Source organism: Podarcis bocagei, assembly GCF_964188305.1.
Source record: "Podarcis bocagei genome assembly, chromosome: 1".
Lineage (NCBI taxonomy): Eukaryota > Metazoa > Chordata > Lepidosauria > Squamata > Lacertidae > Podarcis > Podarcis bocagei.
The window spans coordinates 74,550,471-74,573,758 of NC_138125.1; the positions used below are offsets into that span (position 1 = coordinate 74,550,471).

The window sequence follows — 23,288 nt, forward strand, 5'->3', positions numbered from 1 at the left end:
TAGCCTCTGCACCATTTAGAACTCCAAGGGAGGTAGAACTTTCACTGATTCCACTTCTTCTATGATAGTATGTTAGTAATGGAGGGGAAATCCGCTAGATGGCACTCTCTTTCAGAATTTTAAACATTAGTAGGAAATCTCTTACAACCTGAAAAGATTTCTGTGGAGCCTCTAAGGCAAATAATAATAATAATAATAATAATAATAATATTAAAATACTCAAGGGCTGTATCTGGTTCACAGGCTGATGGTTGCATTAAATCTGTTCAAGCAGATTTAGATCAAGAAAATATTTTTGTTTTCTTGTCTTGCTTTTAAGACTTGCAGCTGATGAAATAATCAAGATAAAAACAGCAGCCTCAAACTCTTGAGTCCCTTTATTCTGAACCTCATGATTTTCTTTCACTAAAATACTATATTTCATATGTGGGAGGTGGAAGGAACCTGCACTGGAACCTTGTAGTTCAGGAATAAAATTTATATAAAATGTCCAAATGCATGATTTTACTATGAGCAAATACCTTTGTGGGGATTTTTTTCAGTACTAAAACAAGCATTATGCAGGCAACAGTTCAATAAAAGATACAATAAAAGACGGTTATAAAAACTGAGTAATAAACAAGCCCTGTGTTTATTATATATTATTAGTACTACTCAGTAGGCTACCAAGAGACAGCTCACTGAAGGCAGGCACTGCTCTGACATGGAGATCATCTTGAGGACATACCAAAGGCTTGAACAACTGTGATCTTATTTCACTGAACCTGGATTCTTCGCATTGGTAACTCATGAGGAGGCAAGTAGTTGTGAATTTCCCCCCTGCCCTTCACAGAAGTGCTGTCTTTAGTGAAGCAAGCAATAATGGAAGTCTTGCTGAATTCTGTGAAGCCAAAATTCTCCTGTTTATTTTGTGTGTGTGTGCTGACACCTCAATCAGCTCCTCCTCCATTGGCAGACTTTCAGCTTGTTCCAGCAGAGCTGAAATATTGCTGTGAAGGAGCTGCACAGCGAAGGACACAGACTTTTAATGTGTTCAGTTTTCTCCTAAATGTTCTGCCTTGTGAAGGCCATACCAAATCTGACTTCTCATTATTTAATCTGCCTTGGCTACTCATTCAAGGGCTCCTGAAGTGCCAGATTTGCCTTTATGGCACTGGTTCCGAACTTCTGCAGCTTTAAGGATCCAACAATTAAATGCCAACGATTGCTCTATAAGGGATGTGGGTGGCGCTGTGGGTTAAATCACAGAGCCTAGGGCTTGCCGATCAGAAGGTTGGCGGTTCGAATCCCCGCGATGGGGTGAGCTCCCATTGCTCGGTCCCTGCTCCTGCCAACTTAGCAGTTTGAAAGCACGTCAAAGTGCAAGTAGATAAATAGGTACCGCTCCGGCGGAAAGGTAAACGGCGTTTCCGTGCGCTGCTCTGGTTCGCTAGAAGCGGCTTAGTCATGCTGGCCACATGACCCGGAAGCTGTACACCGGCTCCCTCGGTCAATAAAGTGAGATGAGTGCCTCAACCCCAGAGTTGGTCACGACTGGACCTAATGGTCAGGGGTCCCTTTACCTTTACCTATTGCTCTGTGCCACTGAGTTGAGGCCGGAGCTCAACAAACTGAGAGCAAGGTTGCCAGCTCTGATGAAATGGGAGTACCTGTGCTCTTGCGCCCTAGATTCCATTCTATCCCCTCTGCTTGGAGGAAGAGAAACTCTTCATTGTTCACAGGTGACTCCTGCCTATCCTCACACAGTTGTGCCATGCAACCATATACAGTGGTACCTCGGTTAAGTACTTAATTCATTCCGGAGGTCCATTCTTAACCTGTAACTGTTCTTAACCTGAAGTACCACTTTACCTAATGGGGCCTCCCGCTGCTGCCGCACCGCCGGAGCACGATTTCTGTTCTCATCCTGAAACAAAGTTCTTAACCCGAGGTACTGTTTCTGGGTTAACAGAATCTGTAACCTGAAGCGTATGTAACCTGAAGCGTATGTAACCCGAGGTACCACTGTAGATCTTTCAGAGGAGGGATGTTCTCTGGTCCTCTGCATGGTGTTGTTATAAGGTATGCAGGATAGAGCAACAGATTCTGCCTTGTTTTGCCAAGCATAGTTTAACTGTCCATCTTTTGCCCCACTCTTCATCTAACGGATCAAGGCAAGTTACGTTTCTAGTTTGAAGTATGTATCTAATGTACATGAGGATCTTTGCAGCAGCAGAACTAAATGGACAGTTGCTGCTGTCAACAGGGAGAACAGATAGGCCTGGATTCAGTTCCCTACACTCCAAATAGATTAGTGTTGTCAGAGTTGGCATACCTGATCTTCTCCTTGGCACTACTGCCCACGTCTTCAGCCTTAGGTGCTGGATGTTGGTATTGTTGATCACCCCACATTTCACATAGCACTTTTTGCATTCAAATACACAATCTAGGAATGAGATCTGTTTCCACAAGCCTCCTTCCTTGGATACATCACCCTTTCTGGATACAGAGTTATATTGTAGCAAAGCTTGGTTTTTTCTTTCATTATATTGGGATTTAAAAGCTCATATTTTTCTTTACTGAGAGAAGCTGACGAAAAACTAATATAACTTTGCCTGTATTGTGTTTGCCTCTCCTCATTGGAATTCTTTTTAACCCCTTGATTACTAACCCGTTGGGGTGGGGTGGGGGGGAAGGTTTTGGTGGGATTGCTCCTACCCCTCCTGCTGCTAGGACTCTTGCATTTAGCAGGTGCATCATGGACAGAAATGCAAAATCAACAGGCATGCAAATGCTGTGATGAGAGAAGCTTCAAAGAGCATAGAATTGTAGAGTTGGGACTACGAAATTCATCTAGTCCAATCTCCTGCAATGCAGGAATCTTTTCCCCAATGGGGGCCTCAAACCCACAACCCTGAGATTAAGCATCTCATGCTCAGTTGCTACGTTTTGCACAGGATAAAAGGAAGTGGCAGCTCTATTTCTGTGTGAAATTAATTTCACATTTATATTTGTGTGTGCTTTTTTGACATCAAAACCCCGTTTCATAAAACCACCGTCTAGTGCTTTCTTGCAATGGCATTTGTATTGCTTTTTCAGATTGGGTTAATATGAATCACTGAACATCTCTCAAAGCATATTTGTGGCTTGCATTTAAAAGACCATTAATTTGAAATGAATGAAAAGTTATGTGATACAATTCTCATTTTAGCATGAGATGGTACGTTCCAAGCCATTGTTCTTATTCAAATTGCATGCCATTTATTAGAACTTTAGGACAGAACTGATGTTTAAATCAATCTTATTTAAAGCACTTTTTAATATTTCTTTCCTTCTTTGACATGTTCCCATTACATTTAGAGGATATATTTATCAGAGACGTGATACTTGGGCATTTGAGTCAATAAAACCTATTTATAATTGCATTCATCCAAACTTTCTACAGGGGCTTTGCATGCCCTAGTCAGACAGGTGAGGTTGTAATACAGGAAGATCAGGAATAAACCAAGATGATCAACAACCCACATAAGGTCTGGATTTAAAATAATTTTGGTCTAAATGAGGCTGAATCAATTTTGATAAATAATAATAATAATAATAATAATAATAATAATAATAATAATAATAATAATAATAATTATCAGCTAACTGTGCAACTTTATGCCTGTCTACTCAGAAGTACTTAGTGCCAGGTTCTGTGGGACTCCTGTGTAAGTGTGTACAGAATTGGAGTTGAAAAGCAAGTTGACTTTTTTTTTATGGGCCAGGGTAGTCTTCGCAGATTTGCCACCTTTTGTGCTGACAGCACTTTGATGTTTCAGGACAAATACGCCCTCTGTTCAATTTCTATCATTAAGCTGGTTAAGAATACAGAAGCCATCATAACAGAAGAAAAAGGTACATCTTTACACGGAACTAAGATGGTGAGTATGCCTTAAACTGGGTTGTGGACTGAGCTAATTGATAGGTTACAAGAGCTACAGCGAAGTAATACTTTGAATGACCGGGGGGTAGGGGTGTGGGGAGATGCTAACTGTAGAAACACAACACACTAAACAGTGTAAGGGTGGATTCACATGACCAGTTTCCCCACTGGACATGTGAAAGGACACCGTGAGGTTTTGTTCATATGTCTTATGGATTGGACTGATGCAGGTTCTGAGCTGAATTAAGTGGAAAAGGAACCCGTCTGTTGTTGCTGCCATTTGAGCTTTGACTGCAGCAGCCCCAGAAATGGGAAGTTCTTGGGACATCTCTGTTGTCATTTTTTAATCAGGAATGGGGTGCTAGTGGATTTTTAATACCTGAACTAAGGAGGATAAGAGCTGGTGCCCAGAATTACCTAAAGGAGAAGGGAGGAGCCAGGCTTGGGAAATGTTGGGACAAGGGATATGGGGAAAAACTTGGCTCCTTCATTTTAATATTTTTCTGTGTAAATGGCTCTGAGGACCAAACCCTTCACCCAGAAGATACCCATGGGCTGTATTTATTCTTCTCACAGGAAAAAAAATCATTAGTTTTGAAGGGAGAAGTCCCTGTGGACAGATTTTGAAAATATCCTTCACCACCAGTCCTTATATAGTGTGACAAAATCTATTCACCAGCACTAATGCCTCTCTCTACAAGTATCCTTCACAGGTGCTCAGTGTCCACAATAATCTTGCACGCCAAAACAACTGCTCTCATTCTAGGTCTGGCTAGAATCATTTTGCTGCCTGAAGGAGAGCAGCGAATGGCACTCTCCTCACATCAAGGTGCACAGTATCCAAGGTAACAGTAATAAATAACTTTGCTTCCCATTTATGACATCCCAAATCTAAGGCAACTAATCCTACTCCACCTAATGGAATGACCTAGCTGAAACAACCCTGTTATCCAAGTTGTCTTTTCCACTGACCAAAGTCAGCATACCAATACCACAAGCTTCTCCCTTGGCTTTAATTTGCATTTGCACATTGAATGCACATTGAATACACTTGTGCTACTTACTTAGGCATAGTGAGTTGGGCTTACATTTTGGCATGTAGCAATATCCACTTGTAGATCAGTTAGGAATTGCTTCCTAACCCTGAAAGATTGTTCAGTGATTTGTATAGGTGGTAGAGGTGAAGGAATGATAACCCCAACCTATATTGTGAGCATGTAAAACAGATCCGGGGAACCTTGGGCCCTTCAGAACTGCTGAACTACAACTCCCATCAGCTCCAGCAAGCATGGCCAATGGGCAGGGATTGCAGGAGCTGTAGTTCATCAGCATCTGGAAGGCTGACTGCTCCTCACACTTGGTACGGAGCCAGGGAGTTGGCAAGGCAGAGAAGGCACCCCTGAGAAATCACAACATATGACCTGAAACATGTGGGGAGAGATGGTTTGACTATCTACTTGCTTTCCTCAGTGGTACCTCTGATATTATAGAAAAAAGAAAACAACCTTGATTGAATAAGTGTGCATAGAGAGAAATAGGGTTAGTATATTGTTATTAAGACTTCAAATAAAGAACCCAAGGAATACACCAGAATTCATAAGGAATAAATTTATTGCTGTTTAATTAACAGGGCAGTCCTACACATATCTGCTCAGAGGTAGGCCCCATTGATTTCAGTGGGACTTACTCCCAGGTAAGTGTATATCTGATTGCAACCTAAAGTTATCAACTTATTTGTTAACAAAGGGAAGCAAGGTGTGTATTAACATATTTTGTCATTATAGTTTTGCATTTTTCTTTTAAATATAACAGGAATAGAAATTTTAAATTCAGCAATGACCCAAATGTTATTCCTGTCTGTCATAATATTTTTGACTATCCATTTCTTTGGCCATCTGTCACTCTGCAAATATACAAAGCCAGGTCTCTTGCAATGACAGCCTCAGTAGCACTGGGCCCCGAGAGCAATTATTCTAAATTTCTCCTTCCGTGTTCCCCAGCTAATGATACACAGAACAAAGGGAATCTATGAATATATAGATTTCCTCAAGCAATTGGAGACACAAAAAGTTGCATGAATAGGCTCATGCACATCCTCATCCAGACCTATGAGAGAATTATATCACATGCTTGATTTAACAGCTGTTTTAGAATCTCACTGTTTAACTCAGCAACAATACAGCAACCTCTTACATTTTAGAGTACCACTAAAGGCAATCTCCCTAGTGTCTCAGCATGCAAACCAATTCCACAAATTGGCAAAGCAGGTGCAAGTTAGATTACAACCTGTTTTGTCCCAATCAGCAGTTTAAAATAAATTTAAACCCAAGTGTTCTGGGTTAATGAATTGCAGCCTAGATGTTAAAGCTACATTTCAGCATAACTTACAAACATCATTTTGATGCTGAATAAGGGCACTTTAGGGAGTGAAAGCAATTTTCTTTCATTTGAAATCAACAAAATCTGTGTGGCATTTTTACAATTAAACAAGGATAAGTAGAGGCAGGCTATAAAGAGATTAAGAGCACTTACATCGCTGGAAGAAATTACACAGATGTAGCAAACCATAAAGGTGAGATATCAAAAAAATCCCCAACTGTATTAAACAATGTGATCATAATAACAGACATTTGAGCACTACTGTGTTTTTTTTAAAAAAAATGTGTAGCTTTTAATTTTTCTGTTACCAGAATATAAAACCATTAACTTTGTTTTGCTGCTTTATTCCATGCCACATACTGTTTCTGTTTAGATATTGTGCAGAGGCTGCACAGCTATGCCACACTTGCTTGTGTAGCAAATATCTTAAAAGCATGCAAATGTATTAAAAGGTACATACATGCTCATGTAACATGCATTTAAGACTTTACATTTGGAATTACAGTTCCTTTTCCTACACTGTTTTATTTGGCAAAATAAGGTAACATCCTCTTTTTTATTAATACATATATGATCCATAATTCGATATAGTCACTCAGTCGAGTAACTTAAATAAGATCAGTTTGAAGAATTTTGATTTAATTTGATCTAATTTCATTCCATCTATTGGGATTAAATTAGTTAAAATCTAAGCACATTTACTGATTTAGTCTCTGATTGTCAGTTTTGTTCCATTATCATTTTTGGTGTAATAAATGCCACAATTAGGTTCAGTGTGATTTTTCTATTAGCAGTCACTGAGCTGTCCGCATTAATCAGTACCAAATAAGAATTTATGTACTTTCTTTATATCCTGCCTCTCCTCCAATGAATTCAACACTGTACAAATGGTTCTCTCTTTTCTTTTCTCCTTGCAGCAACATTGTGAGGTAGGTGAGGCTGAAAGTATTGACTGGCCCAAGGTCATTCGGTGAACCCTATGGGTAAGTGGAGATTTGTTCCTGGGTATCCAAAGCCCTAGAATGACACTCTGTCTACTAGGTTGTCTTTTGTATTGTCTAACTCTATTAAAACAAAGAACATTACTGCAAGTTTATAGATGATGCTGTCACATGAAGGTTTGGATTTGTTATCACAGGCAGGCAAGCAAATTGTGTTGCCAGCAAATTGCCTTATCTTGCTGTTGCCATTTATTGACAAATATGGTTTGAATTTAAAGGTTACAGAGTGCGTAAATATACTGCTTCCATATTGTTATTTATTTGTCTGTTACATTAGAAATCATCTTAGAAAGTATTTTTGTACAAAATGTCCACTATTTTAAAATGACATTCTACTTATTCAATATTGGATCAAATCCAATATTGGATCAAGAAGGATCAATATTGGGTGCTGAGTTTGAATTAAGATGAAGGATCTAATTCCTTAGTTCAAATTAAACTGAGTCAAAACTGAATGTGCCTACAATTTCAGTAGCAGGCAGCACTAATAAAAAGCTTATAAGGTTTATACTTGTGTTATGTAGGATTTGGATGCTGGATGTGACAGAATAATAAACACACTTAAGACATTTCATTTTCCTGTTTGCAACCCCTACCTGCAACTACTATATCTTATTATTGTCTAATATTTTTGGCATGAACTTAATTCCAGTTGAATTTAACTATAAAGTTAACGAGTGCCAATGAGATTATACATCACCTAGTTCACTTGCAATTAAAATAAACCATGCAATATTATTTATGGATTAAATTAAATAATTATTTAAGACATAAAGCACTGCAGTGTAAACAGGCACCCTTGTGTATGCAGCCTCTCTTTTTATCATAAATACTAATAACTTATTTCTTTATTATTAAGCCTAATTAACTTACTACTGTACTGGAACTGAGATGCTTGTATATAATAAGAGTTAAAAACATATCAAATCTATGCATTGCCAGAGGATAAATAATACAACTTAATACATAGAAAATGATTTCTCAAAAAAGGCGACTTTCTGTTCAGATTGTTTATCCTCTCCAAGTGTTTGTGCAAATAAATAAGAAAGTCAAAGGGAGATGATTCAAGCCCAGTTTTCCTTAGATGTCCTGAATCACACATTTGTCTTGCACCAAACAATATCTTACCTACATTGTGGAACCACAATCTGAATAACACATTGGGGTCCCCTGTTTGCTTGCTGTATCTGATACAGGAGCTGAATCTATGTGTCAGGAAGGTTCATCGGATATGCAAAACATGGGCTTTAACCTGACAGACCTTTTCCTAATAGTGCCCCTAGGTGACAAGGAGATGCTGTCCAGGATGCTCTGGTTTTCCTCCAGTTGCCTGGCAGTGCAGCTTGGGGTGGGCACCTTCACAGTGTTGCCAAACTTGGAGTAGTCTACCGAGTACTGCCCATCCTCTTCGGTCACGATGGGCACAAACCTTTGTCCCCAGAGGATCTCGTCGGCCAAGTAGGACGTCCTGGCTTGAGTGGTGATGCCCGTGGTTTCCACCACCCCTTCTAGGATGACGATGACTTCCAGATCCTCGTGGTGGTGGAGGTTGTCCGGGGCCACGTCGTACAGAGGGCTGTTCCTGTCGATCACGTGGCAGATGATGAGCGGGGAGACCAGGAAGATGCTGTTGCCCCCTACCGGGTTCTCCATCTGGATGTCGATCTGGTGGAGGGGCACCACCTCCCCCTCGGGGCTGGCCGTCTTCCGCACCACCTGCATGCGGATGGTGGCGCTGATGATCATGCTCTTGCGCAGATCGCCCACGCGCAGCATGAAGCAGAGCTTGCCCTGGCGGAGCGCGACCACGGCGTGCTTGCTGAAGATGAGCGTCTCGGCGCGCCGGTGCGCCTGGGCCGTCTTCATGAAGATGCAGCCCAGCATGATGGCGTTGATCACCAGGCCCACGATGTTCTGCACGATGAGGATGAGGATGGCGGCGGGGCACTCCTCGGTCATCATGCGCCCGCCGAAGCCGATGGTCACCTGCACCTCGATGGAGAAGAGGAACGCCGACGTGAAGGAGCGGATGTCGGTCACGCAGGGCACGAAGTCCTCCGCCCCCCCGGCGGCGTCGCCCGGCTGCAGGTGGAGCTGGCGGGTGCTCTGGTCGAGGTCCCCGTGCGCGAAGGCGATGAGCCACCAGACCATGGCGAAGAGCAGCCAGCTGCACAGGAAGGACATGGTGAAGATGAGGAGCGTGTGGCGCCACTTGAGGTCCACCAGCGTGGTGAAGACGTCCTGCAGGAAGCGGCCCTGCTCGCGGATGTTCTTGTGGGCCACATTGCACGCGCCGTTCTTGCCCACGAAGCGGGCCCTCCTCTCCCGGGCGCGGTAGCGGGACGGATCCGGGACATCCTCGGCCAGCCGGGTCAGCACATACTCCTCCGGGATGATGCCCTTCCTGGACAGCATGGCTGGCCTGCGCTCTCCTCCTACAGCCCCCGGCCCGTGGCTGCGGCGGCGGCGGGGACGCTGTCGGAGGGAGCCATCGCTGCTGCTCCTCCTGCTGCTGCTGCTGTGCCTCCTTCGCCGCCCCTCCGCCTGCCCTGGCCGACTCCCCTTCCCCGCCCGCCTCGGCAAGCCCGACGCGCTCCCCCAGCTGCGCACGCCAATCACAGCCCTCGCCGGCTTTTGCAAAGGCGGCGGCTTTCCGCCGCTCGCTCTCGCAGCCAACCAGCCCGCCGCAAGCCGGGATCGCCTGCCTGCCTTGAGCTGCCGGCTTTGGGGAAGCCGGCGGCAGCGGAGGAGGCGCGTTCAGAGGCAAATCCGCTGGCGGCGGCGCTTGGGAACCTGACTCTCCGGAACGCTCGCCAGGGGGCGTTGTCGCGCAAGGGAGACCCATTATGGTGGGAGGGCTGCGCAGTCACAAGAAGACCCGAAGGAGCAGGGCGCACAAAAGGGATCGTAGGGTCACGGGGTTGCACGGAACCTGGGCGCTCACCTAGGCAAGGCCCTGGCACAGCAGCTAACTGCTTTGCAAGAGAAAGGTCCCACGTCCGGTCCCTGGCGTCTCCAGGTGGCTCGGGAGTCTCCTGGCTGTAACCCTTAAGAGCTGCTGCCAACCAGTGTAGACATTACTGAGATAGTTAGGCCGTTGCTTTGACGTGGTACAAGGCAGCTTCTTATGTTCCATAATAATAATAATAATAAGAATAAGTTATTTATACCCCGCCCATCTGGCTGGGTTTCTCCAGCCACTCTGGGTGGCTTCCAACAGAATATTAAAATACGATAATCTATTAAACATTAAAAGCTTCCCTAAGCTTCCCTAAACCAGGCCCTTGCTTGGTGCAGAAGCAGTGAATCTTTGAAGGCCACTGTCTTCCTCCCCTTAACCTTGTCTTTCCCAGGTGAAACATCCCCATCCTCTTAGCTGCCATGATGGATGGACGGGGAGGAGGGATCAAGTGTTCGTATGCAAAGAGCCCTAGAACTCTTGCTCAGTGCACCTGCTCAGATAAGCTGCCTCTTTTATTTATCAATACCAGCCACTCACTGCAGTGCAGAATAGAGAGGAAGTCTGGAGCAATTTCTCTCTAATGTAACAATATTTAGGGCTTTTCATTTTGAGAAATGGTAAGTGGTATATGAGATTAGACATGGCGTGGATAGAGTTGTTCCCTAATACAGTGGTACCTCTGGTTACAAACTTAATGTGTTCTGGAGGTCTGTTCTTAACCTGAAACTGTTCTTAACCTGAGGTGCACTTTCGCTAATGGGGCCTCCTGTCACGCTGCTGCTGCACAATTTCTGTTCTCATCCTGGGACAAAGTTCTTCACCCGAGGTACTATTTCCGGGTTAGTGGAGTCTGTAACCTGAAGTGTTTGTAACCTGAGGTATCACTGTACTCAGGGCAGTCCAATGAAGCTGAATGTTGGAAGAGCCAGGAGACAAGATAAAAAGTTTTTTTTCACACAGCACATAGTTAAATTACAGGCTTCACTCCCACTAGGTGTAGTGACGGCCACCAACTTGGATGGCTTAAAAGAGGATTAGACAAGGTCAGCAAGAGTGAGGCCATCAACTCAACTGTGCAGCTGATCACTTCAGAGGTGACCTCAGCCCTGCTTTCTTCAGGGATCAACCATGCAGTTGAGCTCTTCCTAGGGAACTCAGTCATGTAGCAAATCCAGCTGTGTCACCTGTCCCACAACTGATGTCACATATAACTTCAGGTGCATGGGGCAGGTGCGTGTGATGTTGAGGCAAATTTGGGCTATGGGCTGGAGGTTCCTCACCCGTGATCTAGACAGAGTGGAGGAGTGCCTACCCCTTTCTCGTGTATCACCCGGAGGAAGAAGGCACACAGATTAACATGGAAAGGGAGGTGGTGGCATATTTGCTTACTTGTTGGTGCTCTCTTATTCCATTTGGTCTCAGAAGCAGTGGGAATGAATTTCATTAAAATCAACAATAGAGGAGGGTGTGTGTGTGTGCACGCGCGTGCCTGCCTTTATTCACCAGTCTCTTGATGTGCAAATGCTAGTTTCCTTGTTTAACAAATGTTACAGTTCCCATTATCACTGGTAATTGGTTTGCCCAAGCTCTCCACAACTGTTTCCTGAACAGAAGATCTGGGTAAAGTTCAAGAGCTTTCTCTGGCTACTTGATTATTTTTAGTGTCCTTGGGACTGCTGAGCTGTTTAAGTGTTCAGGCACTTCTTTTCATCTTTCACTGAAGGGATATTTTAAGATTATATACCAAGCACACAGGTATACTCCAAGTAAGGTAAAAACAGTTAATATTAGACATATCCATTGAAGTACTTTGCAGGGCATTAAAAAGCACCCTCCCAAAGGGAGATAGAAAATAGTATTTAATTGCATATGCATAAATCTTCTGTTATAAATTTGTGCAGTGTTCTGTTACCTGTGGTAATTTAGAATTTATTAGAATTAACATCACCACCTGTGCAGGTACATAAGTAACTCAGCCTTATTTTACTATAGAATATTTATTTTTGAGAGTGCATCAGACCTACTTTCAACAGCTTACATTTTTAAAAAATGTTATAATATAGTAAACTGTGATTTAGCACTGAAGCAACAGACTTTCATTGCTGTATCTCCTAGAAGAATTTATATTATTGGAGGTTGTTTGGCCTTTTAGAAGTTTGTTGGTTCTTGCACAATATTAATAGTCTGCAATATATATGATCTAGGAGGGTATACATATTGGGTTTTGCCTTCAGCTAAGTTTTACTCAGGTCCAGTAATTTCATTGGGTTTACTGTGAGCCATAAATGTTGAATGCTACTCAATTGGTTTTTTTAGTCATTAACACATCATTAACTTATTTTAGATTATATAAGTGCTTAGATCTTGATGAAATTAATTGTGGTCATAATCTTCTGGGACAGTATTTTCAAAATATTACATAGGTTGTTCAGTATGAACTAATTGGAGGGTGAGGTTAGGATGAAGGTAATTCTTCCTAAGAATTTGCTTTGTAATGCTTCATTTTGTCAGTTTCAAACAGGGTTTTGTTTTGGTTTTTTGCTTTGATCAGCACAAGAGCATAAATCTTAGCTTTGTGGAGGATCAGCATGGTTGATTCAGATATTGGAGCAGATGGGCACACACTGCAGGGGAAGCTATCATCCCAGTGCCCTGTGGTTCTTGCTCAGAGGGGGTGTCATTGATGTTACTTTTATTGCTTCTTTCAGCCTCTCTGCACAGTTGATTTTCAGTGCCTGTGTATGAAATACTAATTTGTTGTATAGTGTCCTGCATGATTTTCCTCAAGGTTGTATTTATGTTACAGAGATAGTTCAGATCCCCAACACTGGTTATAATATATTTTGTACCTGGGAAATTGTTAATACTTCCCCTCCACCCCTGAACAGTACTACACCCATTGATTGATGGATTAATTGAAACACTTTTCAGTGTGACATTGAACATGTAGTTGGAAAACATGCTCATCCATGCCACCCCGACTCCTGATCTGCATGTGGTCAATGAAACAGGTGCATAAATCATATGAGTGTACAAGACAGGGTTCCTGGGAGTTGTCTCCTATGATTGTGAAGCTGTTTTCATTTTTATAGTGTTTTCCATTGTCCACTTAACCTGTGTTGCATATCTGTATGACAGGGTCACATAAGGACATGTTGTTGATACAGTTATGAAATCTCCCTTTTGAATTACCTGTTCCTGCTTAGGGATAAGAAAATGATGGTTGGATATGGTATTATCTGAAATGATAACTTTCAGATAAGGGGTGGGTTTGTTCCTTTATTTAAAAGCCTCATTGTTTAAACTTAATTTTGTACCTTAGTGGTTCTTGTAATAGTTTGAAGAAATTCACAGAGCAGGACAATGTATTCATACTTAAAAGGTAAACCATTTTTGGTCCCGACCCCCATCTCCCCAGAATGAAGAGACTCAGCCCTATATTATTAAATTGCTTTTTATTTACAGGTAATTTACTGAATTATAAAATGGATAATAAAATTGCACTTGCAAATATTTAATTTATTTATATTTACTTGTCCGCTTGGACAAAAGAAGCAAACACACTATCTTCTTGTTCCAGAAGAACCTCTGGTTTGTCATATTCCAGAATAACTCCTCTCTTCATTACAATAACCATATCTGCATTAAGAATGGTGTGCACCCGGTGCTACAAAAAATAATAATGAAATAGATAGGATGAGAATTATAATTATATATGTAACCATCTGTGATAGATATACTTTTAGATTATTAGAAAATACAAGTATGAGAAAAAAATGATTCAGTTCTGCCAAAAACCTCTTTGCTCATTGGAATGTAATTAGCACTTCATTGATCAAGGCAGCCACAAAGCTTCTTTTTGGACTGCCTCTCCATTTGTTTCCAGGCACAATTTGTGCTGGTTTTTACCTTAAAAGCCCTAACTAATAGGGAGCCAGAATGTCTATAGGACTGCTTCCTGTCATATGACCCAATCTTGCCACCCACAAAGGCATAGTTACTCTAGAAGCAACAAAGTTCTGTTGTGGAACTCTCTTGCTAAAGAGGTTCAGTTGGCTCCCTCTCTTTTAAGCTTTAGGTGAAATGTGACTTGATCTCTCTCTCTTTTAAAATCTACTTCTTAACTTGGTTCGAAGCATCTCTCCCTTGTTGATTTTGCTAATTTGATTTATTTATTCTGCTCTTTATTGTATTTTAATTGTTTCATAGTCACAACATGAGGGAATAAATTAAAAGAATCCTTCATTTTTAGAAGGTTCTGTCTTTTTAGGAGCTTCTTAGCCCTCTTTGTGCTCAACATCCTCTGTCCCCTTTCTGTACTGATAGAAGTTGTTCAGCATACCGTAAACACCTTGGCATGGTGACCCGCCCCCTCCTCCAAGCCATGGCGGAAAGTGATTTTGTTATTATTATTTTTTTAAAAAAACTCTTATCCACAGAAATAATGCTCTTCAAGCCTGCAATTTCAGAATGCCATCTGCTGAAATAGATAATAGATAATAGCAGGTCATGATCAGTGGGTTCTATGCAGTTTTCCCAGATGGTGCTCCCAGTTCATGCTAGCTGAGAAGCAGAAAAACCACAAGCAAGACATCTGGGAACTGCTGCTGGGAAAGAGCTTTGTAGAAATCCCCAGGCAAGAATCTCTTCTGGGCAGTCCCCAGGATCGCAGCTGACTATTTTCATTTTGGTTTGTTGCAAAGAGTTTCCCTGAATTAAAACAAAAACATCTTATGGCTATAAACACATTGTAACTGAGCCCCCTGAAATGTTAAAAATAATATTTTACTGGCAACATTTTATTTTGTTAGGGGAGGAAGAGTTGTCTTGATTCAGATGTGAGAAACATAATATAATTGATTGAAAATTAAAGGAAATTTCTCATTTTAGAAGCAAGAGCTGATGATAATGTTACAGGTGTATTAAAAATGTATAACACATTCAAAAAAAGCATCTCAGCAGCAAAATACAATACTTACTGCAATTGTCACCACCGTTCGATCAGCAAATGCTGTCATTACAACCTTCTGAAGAATATTTTCCTACATAAGCCGATGAACAAATATTTTAGTTAATTCAGAAACATGCATAAACAGAAACATTGTGTGAAAACTACCTAGTTAAAAAAACAAAGAAATTAACAATTTTGCTTCCTTTTCAGGGACATGTCATTTGTAAACTTACAGTTGCCATGTCAATTGATGCTGTGGCTTCATCCATAATGAAGATACTTGTCTTCCGTACAAAGGCCCTAGCCAAGCAGAACAGTTGCCTTTGCCCCAGGCTGAAGTTTTCTCCACCTTCTGTGACAATGGCATCTGATTGGAATAAAATTAATATTTAGAGGAAACCTGTGAAAATATATGGGTTCCAGTGGCAACGTGCCTTAAGAGCCAACAGTAATTGTTGAGGTAGTGGGAGAGCAGCACCTTTGGACCTGCACCTCACCAGTCTTATGACTTTTCTTTGTGTACTGTTTTCTCTTTAGACAGATGGCCTTTCTCTACGAGCCCCATGATCAGGCAGAGGAAATAGCAGGAAAGAACTTGAGAGGAAGAAATGGTAAGAAGAAAAACAAAGTAGTGCTTCAAAAACAAACAGTGAAGAGTGGGAAAGAAGCCAAATGCTGAGAGAGAAGGAACTAGGGTGGAGTCTCCTCTGCTTATCTAAGTCTTTACAGCTGCATCATGTGAGCCTACCTGTCATGGCGGTGGGTGGAGACAAGCTATCTCTGAGTGCCTCCTTCCCCCTAAACCAGCCTTTCTCAACCTGTGGGGCCCCAGATGTTGTTGCACTACAACTCCCATCACCCCTAGCTAGCAAGGCCAGAGTTCAGGGATGATGGGAGTTGTAGTCCAACAACATCTGGGGACCCACAGGTTGAGGAATCGCTGCAACACAGAGGTGGAGTGTGGGAGCCCAAGGCTTCATTCAGGCTTGTGCATAACTTCTGACCAGGTCTCCCCATTTAGTCTGTGAGGCCACTATGGTCAAGCCCTCACCTGCCCTCACCTGGCTCAGATTGCCAGCACTTGTGTCTTGGGTCTTGCAGAGTGCTTTGTGGGCTGTGCATTTGTTCACACAGTTTAATGCAAAACAGGGTCACCTGACATCTTTGTGATGTCAAGTGACTGTCAGGGCAGCCCCACCCACATGCTAAATGTGGTCCATGGGATGTGAGAGAGATCACAATATGGCCCACTGGGTGGTTCCAGTTCCCACCCCTGCACTAGACCATGGATTTAATGTTACATGTGAACCAGTTCATTTTAAGTCTTTCCTGGTATCTTCTTGAAGTGCTGAAGAAATGTTGAAAACCAGTTTGACCAAGATCAATGCAGGACAGAAAAAATAAATGCATCACGTATAATGTATTTTCTACAATTTCACTTCCAATAAAGGTATACTATACAGCTTAACTTCAACTAACAGTATTTTTAATGCTGGATTTCCTCAGAGGTAAAGGAGTTATTACCTAGCCCACCAGGTAAAGCTTTCACCACATGCTTCAGTTGTGCTATTTCCAAAGCTTCCCACAGCATGCTGTCTGTGCATTTCTTTTCTGGATCCAGGTTAAATCTGTGAAAAAGGAAAAGCAACTAAATAGCATCAAGCCGTTTAGCTTTTTTGACACCTGAGGTAAGCAGCCACATGTAATGATTGCCTTGGTATCTTATGCACTTTGAAGAACAGGGCACAAAATATTGCCAGTGTGGCAAGAGAACAATGGGTGGCGTTTTTTGTTTTGTTTTTACTATGACTATGTCCCATGGACTGCAAGAAGATCAAACCTATCCATTCTTAAGGAAATCAGCCCTGAGTGCTCACTAGAAGGACAGATCCTGAAGCTGAGGCTCCAATACTTTGGCCACCTCATGAGAAGAGAAGACTCCCTGGAAAAGACCCTGATGTTGGGAAAGATGGAGGGCACAAGGAGAAGGGGACGACAGAGGACGAGATGGTTGGACAGTGTTCTCGAAGCTACCAGCATGAATTTGACCAAACTGCGGGAGGCAGTGGAAGACAGGAGTGCCTGGCGTGCTCTGGTCCATGGGGTCACGAAGAGTCGGACATGACTAAACAACAACAACATACATACTGTACATGCCTTGCAGTAACCCAAGTAACAAAAAACATTGGGAAAGGTTAAGTAGACCACCATGTGTTATAAATCATTTGTGCTGTTTTCAGGTAAACACAGCAAGTAATTAGCCACATATTTTCATGTTAAAATCCAGCAGTATAGCATAACATACTGAAAGAATGGGATGGAGGGATCCATCTAGAAATACTGCAATTGTCTTTTCTGCAATTCCTTTCCAGTGAATTGTGATTTTTGGACCCAGGGGGATCCAAAACAACAATGCATTGAACCATTATTATTATTATTATTATTATTATCTAGGCTCCTTTTCTTATAGAAGACATTCCTCTTTGCCTTTTGAGAGATGGAACAGCAAGTCCCAGCAGCAGCCAGCAGTGATTTTGCAACAGCAATCCATGCAAATTACAAACAGTGACAGATAGTGCAGGCCATAATCACGAACATTCCTAATTACTTACATGATGATTATAACACTTACCGTATTGTTCCGCTGAACAAAATGGGGTCTTGGAGAATGATTGACAACCTGGATCTCAGTGTTTGTAAGGGAAGCTTGGCAATGTCTATGCCATCTATAATGATCCTTCCTGTGGGTGGTTTGTAAAAAATGAATGGTGTTCATATGCTTCATCACATGGCTTGTTTTTCTAGCTGTATCTCACAGGCACTCAGCCAGAAAGCAATATACCTCATTCACCTCACTCAGGATGTCACTATAGGTACAGCAGCTTAAACCCTCCTTACTTCACTGTAGGTAAATGGATATATAGGATTTGAAATTTAGGCACCCAGGTTATAATGCCTACATCTAAATGAAATAAATGGCTGTTATGTATCTGGATGCAAGCTGCAATTAACCTATGGAATTGCTCTTACGGGAGGCCACCAAATTAGATGGCTTTACTCCTCTTCTAAAGCCATATAAGTTGATGGACAAAAAAACCATAGAGGAGAGGGCTATCAGTGGCTACCAGTCATGATGTCAGTGCTCTGTCTCCATGGTTGGAGACAGTATGGAAACCACAGGCTAAAAAAATGCTATTGTGTCCGGGTCCTGCTTGCAGGTTCTCCACTGTCATCTAGTTGGTCACTATGAGAACAGAATGCTGGACTTGATGGGCCTAATCCAGCATGTTATTCTCATGTTCTTATATTCTTAAGTACATCACTTAGCCAGAAAAGACTTGGATTCTCATCATGAATAAGGCCATTTGGTTTGCTACCTGCTTTCTGTGCATGTAAAAATTTGACCTCAGAGTATGGGAGTTGAGCTCTTCCTAGTGGTTGAAGGCAAAATCATTGCCCCCTCCTTTGGAATCCTCAAGTTCTAAAGGAGAGAGAGGCTTTGAAAGTTCTAGCTGGAGCAGGGCTTTTGCTTTCAACCACTAGATGGAGCTCAACTCACACTCTGAGGTAATCTTTACATACACAGATAATAATCTGCAATCTTTTCAAATATTACAATCACTTGCAGTAAATTGAATTTTTTTTACCACTGACATCAGTAAAAACAGCTATATTTAACAGTACAAGCATGCTAAAATGTATGTTACCATGCAGAAAGTAAACTTTTTACCAGTAAGTCTGTATAAAAAGAAAGGGGGGGGGATCACCACCTTGCTCTGCTGTATTATGTCGGAGATAGCAAACAGCCAAGTCAAATAGTATTTTATGTCAACTTGGGAGATGGGTGTGGCAGGAACTGGAAAAGGAGATGTGCTCTCCTCTTTGAAATGTAGCCAGGAGGATCACAGATACAAATGAAACTAATAGTAACTCATCCTGATGTGTACAAATGTAGCTTTACCTTCAAAGGTGTCAACCATCCTGAAAAAGGCAAGAGAAAAGGATGATTTTCCACTGCCTGTTCGGCCACATATGCCAATCTGCAAATCATAAATAAACCAGTTTTATAAGGGAAATAGCAAAGAAAATATTAATTCAGTAGAATGGGAAACACAGGTACAGAGTGATTGCCACAAGCACTAGTACCGGTAAGTAATGCTAACATGCGAATGGCAGACTAGAAGAGGGGTTTTTTGTGTGGTTTTTTTTAAGAAGACAGATAATTTATGACCAGCTTGGGGTACAGTTACATTACTAGCAGTGCTTATTGCTCCATAAGCTGAGTTGGATCCAGAGTTGTGTTCAGTGGAATTCTGCTCATGCTTGACATAAATGGGCAGAGTAGCATTTTTCACTGATTCTTCCTTTTCCCTGCAGCCCCCTGAAAACTGTTCCATAGGGTTGGGGTAGACTCCAGAACAGTGGGAGGCCGCAGTAGAGGCTGCAAGAGGAATTGGCCAAAATCATCACCCTACACCTCCAGTTTGCATCCAATTCAGTGTGTCTGTGTGTGAGAGGGATCTTGCTTTGCAGTATGCATCCACTTAATGGCTTTAGAAAAAAGGATAGATCTAAAAACTTTGAAAACAGGGATACTGAAGCTATTTCTCTTATCATTTCAAGCCTCCCATTTTTAAAGTTTCAATTTCTTATGCCCATGGTGGTGGCAGGGTGCAGGGGTGGGAAGGTTACAAATTTGACTCAGAGATTTGACTTTATAAACCCTTTTTATGAAACTGTGTATTTCTGCTGGGTATCAGATCTCCTTGTATAATACCATTGGCTTGGAAGATGTACGCATGACTTTACAACTGCAATCCTACGCAAGGTTACCTGAGAGCATGCTTTACTGATCTCAGTGAGATTTACTTCAGTGTAAACACACTTAGGATCCAGCTGCCAAAGTGTAAATATAGAAAACATGTACATGAACATCAAAACAATGTGTGTTTTTTTTTGGGGGGGAGGGAAGAGATTACAGTGGTACCTCGGGTTAAGTACTTAATTCGTTCCAGTGGTCCATTTTTAACCTGAAACTGTACTTAACCTGAAGCACCACTTTAGCTAATGGGGCCTCCCGCTGCCGCCGTGCCACTGGAGCATGATTTCTGTTCTCATCCTGAAACAAAGTTCTTAACCCGAGGTACTATTTCCGGGCTAGCGGAGTCTGTAACCTGAAGTGTATATGTAACCTGAAGCATATGTAACCCGAGGTACCACTGTATATTGTTTCATCTTGTTTAAAATAGGGACGATATTCTGGAATAAATAAGAAATGGTTCTGCTCTCAGCAGTATAGTTTTCATGGGTTTTTGACAGCTAAAGTCATTACTCTGAGTGATCATTTGTATTACCTTTTGCCCAGGAGAGATGTGGGCACTGACATGCTTTAGCACAGGCTTCAGAGTACTGTCATAGCGAACACACAGATTCTGTATCTGAATCTCACCATGGTCAGGCCAGTTCTGAGGAATTTGTGCTGGGGCTGCAAACAAATAAAAAATAATACGTGAAAAACTGGTTTGCTAAAAGTTCATGCTTCTTTAAAAATGGTTCTCTAAAAGTTCATGGCTATTAATGAGACTTAAGTGGGAATAATTAAACAATTACCAAGCCCTTTCTACAACTTATACAGCACCATACTCACACAACAGCCCTTCATCACTTTCAGCCTCAGTTTTTATGAGGCCGTTGAATCTTTTCACAGCTCCAAGCTGGAGTTCCATATCAGCCAGGTTGCGAACCATCCAGTTTAGATAGTTAGAGACCTAGAATAAATAGTTAAGATTTGTGTCTGGAACTGGTATAGAACGTAGGAAGGATCTCATAACCAACATTTCAGATTATTCAAAGTTGTCACTGTCTGCTCCCATGAAAGAAAATTACTAGCTTCCATTTGTCCAGAAGTCTAAATATTTGACTACTATCCCAGTCTTCTAGGTCAGTAGTTCCCAAATTCCACCTTTCCACAATCCACTTCAAATTGCAGAAGTTCTTGACAGACCACTTTATATTTTTTTCTGCCTGTTGTAGCAATTGTAATGTGCTGTGCAAGATTCTGTATGGTTTTTAATTTAATTTTTACAGCCATGCCACACACCACCTGAATGAAGCTATTAGTGGGCTATTAGTGGACGACCATTAAAAAACCCCTCTTCTAGGCCACTCAAATGCCTGTCAGTTATTATGAATAAAACTATTAGTGGGAATAAAACTATTGGGATATTATACACTTTAAATTTACCCCAGCTAATTTTTATGGTTACAGTGTTTGGCCACCAGCTGCCAGTTTGTTAAGCTTGAGGCACCTAAACGCTTAGGCCTATATTATGCTGCATATTTTCAGAAACCAATGCAGACTAAATGTCAACTTTTAACACCTGACTGGAGCCTCTCCTCTTAAACTTACTTACCATCAGTGCGTAGGTTAATCCCAAGCCTACAAGACCCGAAGAGAGGTTATCGTAGAGAGATTTCGTAATTGAAGCAACAGCTGCAATGAGCACTACACATGCCCCAATATACTCCTTTAAAAAAAAAGTAATATAAATCATCATAGCACACAAGGAGATAGCAACATTTTAACTATTTCTGAAACTTCAGAATCAAATACTAGGCTTTTGGATTTACTGACGCTGGTCAGGTTCTAACATTTGGCAATCAGCAAAGGATCTTTTGACCAGGCCAAGTATTGAGGCAATAATAGAGAATAATCTTGAGGTGAGTACTGTGTAATACTTCGACCCTGTAGAGTAATTGGATAAATTTGCATGAATGGAGTGTCCATACTGATGGGGTGAGGATGGATTTGTGTGAATGGTATGCGGATGAGTGTGGGGGGGGGGTTGCACTTTGATCCCACCCACTTTTGACTGTGGCCTCATCCCTTTTTGGATTTGGTGCTTCCCACTACTGGCATGCAGTACCTGGAAAGATACCCATGAAAGATGGTGGCCATTGGGTTGAAAAAGACTCCCAGCTCTGCATTACAGAGACCATTTGCAATGGTATTAACTAAAGCCAAACTTGGATTGTCAGTTTTTCTTCTTATAATGGTCTTGATCCATTTAACTGATGTGCAACAAGCAGAAGTTAAGACTTCTCTAGCAAGCAGGATAATAATAAAGCTTTGCCTATTGAGCTTTAGCAACTGAGAATTTGGTTGTTATGCAACTGTTAAAGACACAGGAGCCTTTACCAGAGAAAAACTGGCAATCCTAAGCAATTCCCATGATAAAGCAAACCGTCTATTGCCATTGATATAAACTTAATGATAGACAATGTACTTGCCATCCGAACTTCCAGCCAACGATTGGCAGCTGTAAGGAAAAGGGAAGCGATGTTGTTGGAATCCGTATATTCAAGAAGCTTCTGTTTAAATCGGGATTCATACCTTTATAAAAGAGAAATGAGAGACACCCAGATGTTAGTGTGAACGTCCATTCATAATAGCAAGGTATATTTTATGGCTTTCTTATGCAAAATTAGGGATTCTTTTGAAAGGAATTGTGGAACTAGCACTGGATTTTATATGAATAAATATAAGTAACAACAGCTTTTTCATTTATAGTCATGTCAGCAATTAGAAGGAGGATTAGAATTCAAAGAACAGCTAGGTTTTAAGACTGTGTGTTGAAAGTTTTCAAAATATTGTCAGTAGTCCAAAAAAGTACATTTGTGACAGTGAGTTCATTAATTTAAATTCTAATTCTCTGCTACAGAACTGTTACACAGATATAAGCAAATAGGTGCTATATTTACATATGGTGAATAATTGAGATAAAATAAAGTAGAAGGGTCATGCACTGAGCAGCAATAGTATACAGACATAGTGGATTATAAAAATATAGTTTATGAAGATTTATTTGCCATTATATAATCATTTTCCCCCTTGCCTATTTTGATCAAATTGAAAATACCTGCCATGAGGGTCAAGAAGAACAAGGATTTGCTATCTAGCTCTTTAATTTAGTTCTGTTTCAGAGCTAATTTTAGAAACTCAAGATCTGAATACTTTGCTGAGAGATTAGAATCCAAATGTCACTTCTGCTGCATGTAAGGCAGCTGAAACGAAGTGCCTAAATATAGCAC

The 23,288-nt window shown here is 41.5% G+C and overlaps 2 protein-coding genes across 4 annotated transcripts in view; both read right to left on the reverse strand.

The window, feature by feature from the left end:
• Positions 1-7,661: 7,661 nt before the first annotated feature.
• On the reverse strand, positions 7,662-9,699 carry KCNJ11 (potassium inwardly rectifying channel subfamily J member 11; the record flags this gene model as incomplete). Its single annotated transcript, XM_081202487.1, has 1 exon — positions 7,662-9,699. One exon carries the CDS (start codon positions 9,697-9,699, stop codon positions 8,497-8,499), a length of 1,203 nt encoding a protein of 400 aa, XP_081058613.1. The 3' UTR covers positions 7,662-8,496.
• A 3,983-nt stretch (positions 9,700-13,682) lies between these two features.
• Positions 13,683-23,288, reverse strand: part of ABCC8 (ATP binding cassette subfamily C member 8) — a 56,327-nt gene continuing 46,721 nt past the window's right edge. For all 3 annotated transcript variants that reach the window (XM_081202078.1, XM_081202077.1, XM_081202076.1), the window contains 10 exons: positions 22,488-22,590; positions 21,611-21,724; positions 20,845-20,965; positions 20,552-20,682; positions 19,159-19,237; positions 17,830-17,938; positions 16,722-16,825; positions 15,431-15,564; positions 15,226-15,288; positions 13,683-13,913 (listed from right to left, as the gene is read on the reverse strand). In XM_081202078.1, coding sequence (XP_081058204.1) covers positions 13,776-13,913; positions 15,226-15,288; positions 15,431-15,564; positions 16,722-16,825; positions 17,830-17,938; positions 19,159-19,237; positions 20,552-20,682; positions 20,845-20,965; positions 21,611-21,724; positions 22,488-22,590 — 1,096 coding nt within the window. In that variant the 3' untranslated portion in view covers positions 13,683-13,775. The remainder of the gene's footprint in view (positions 13,914-15,225; positions 15,289-15,430; positions 15,565-16,721; positions 16,826-17,829; positions 17,939-19,158; positions 19,238-20,551; positions 20,683-20,844; positions 20,966-21,610; positions 21,725-22,487; positions 22,591-23,288) is intronic.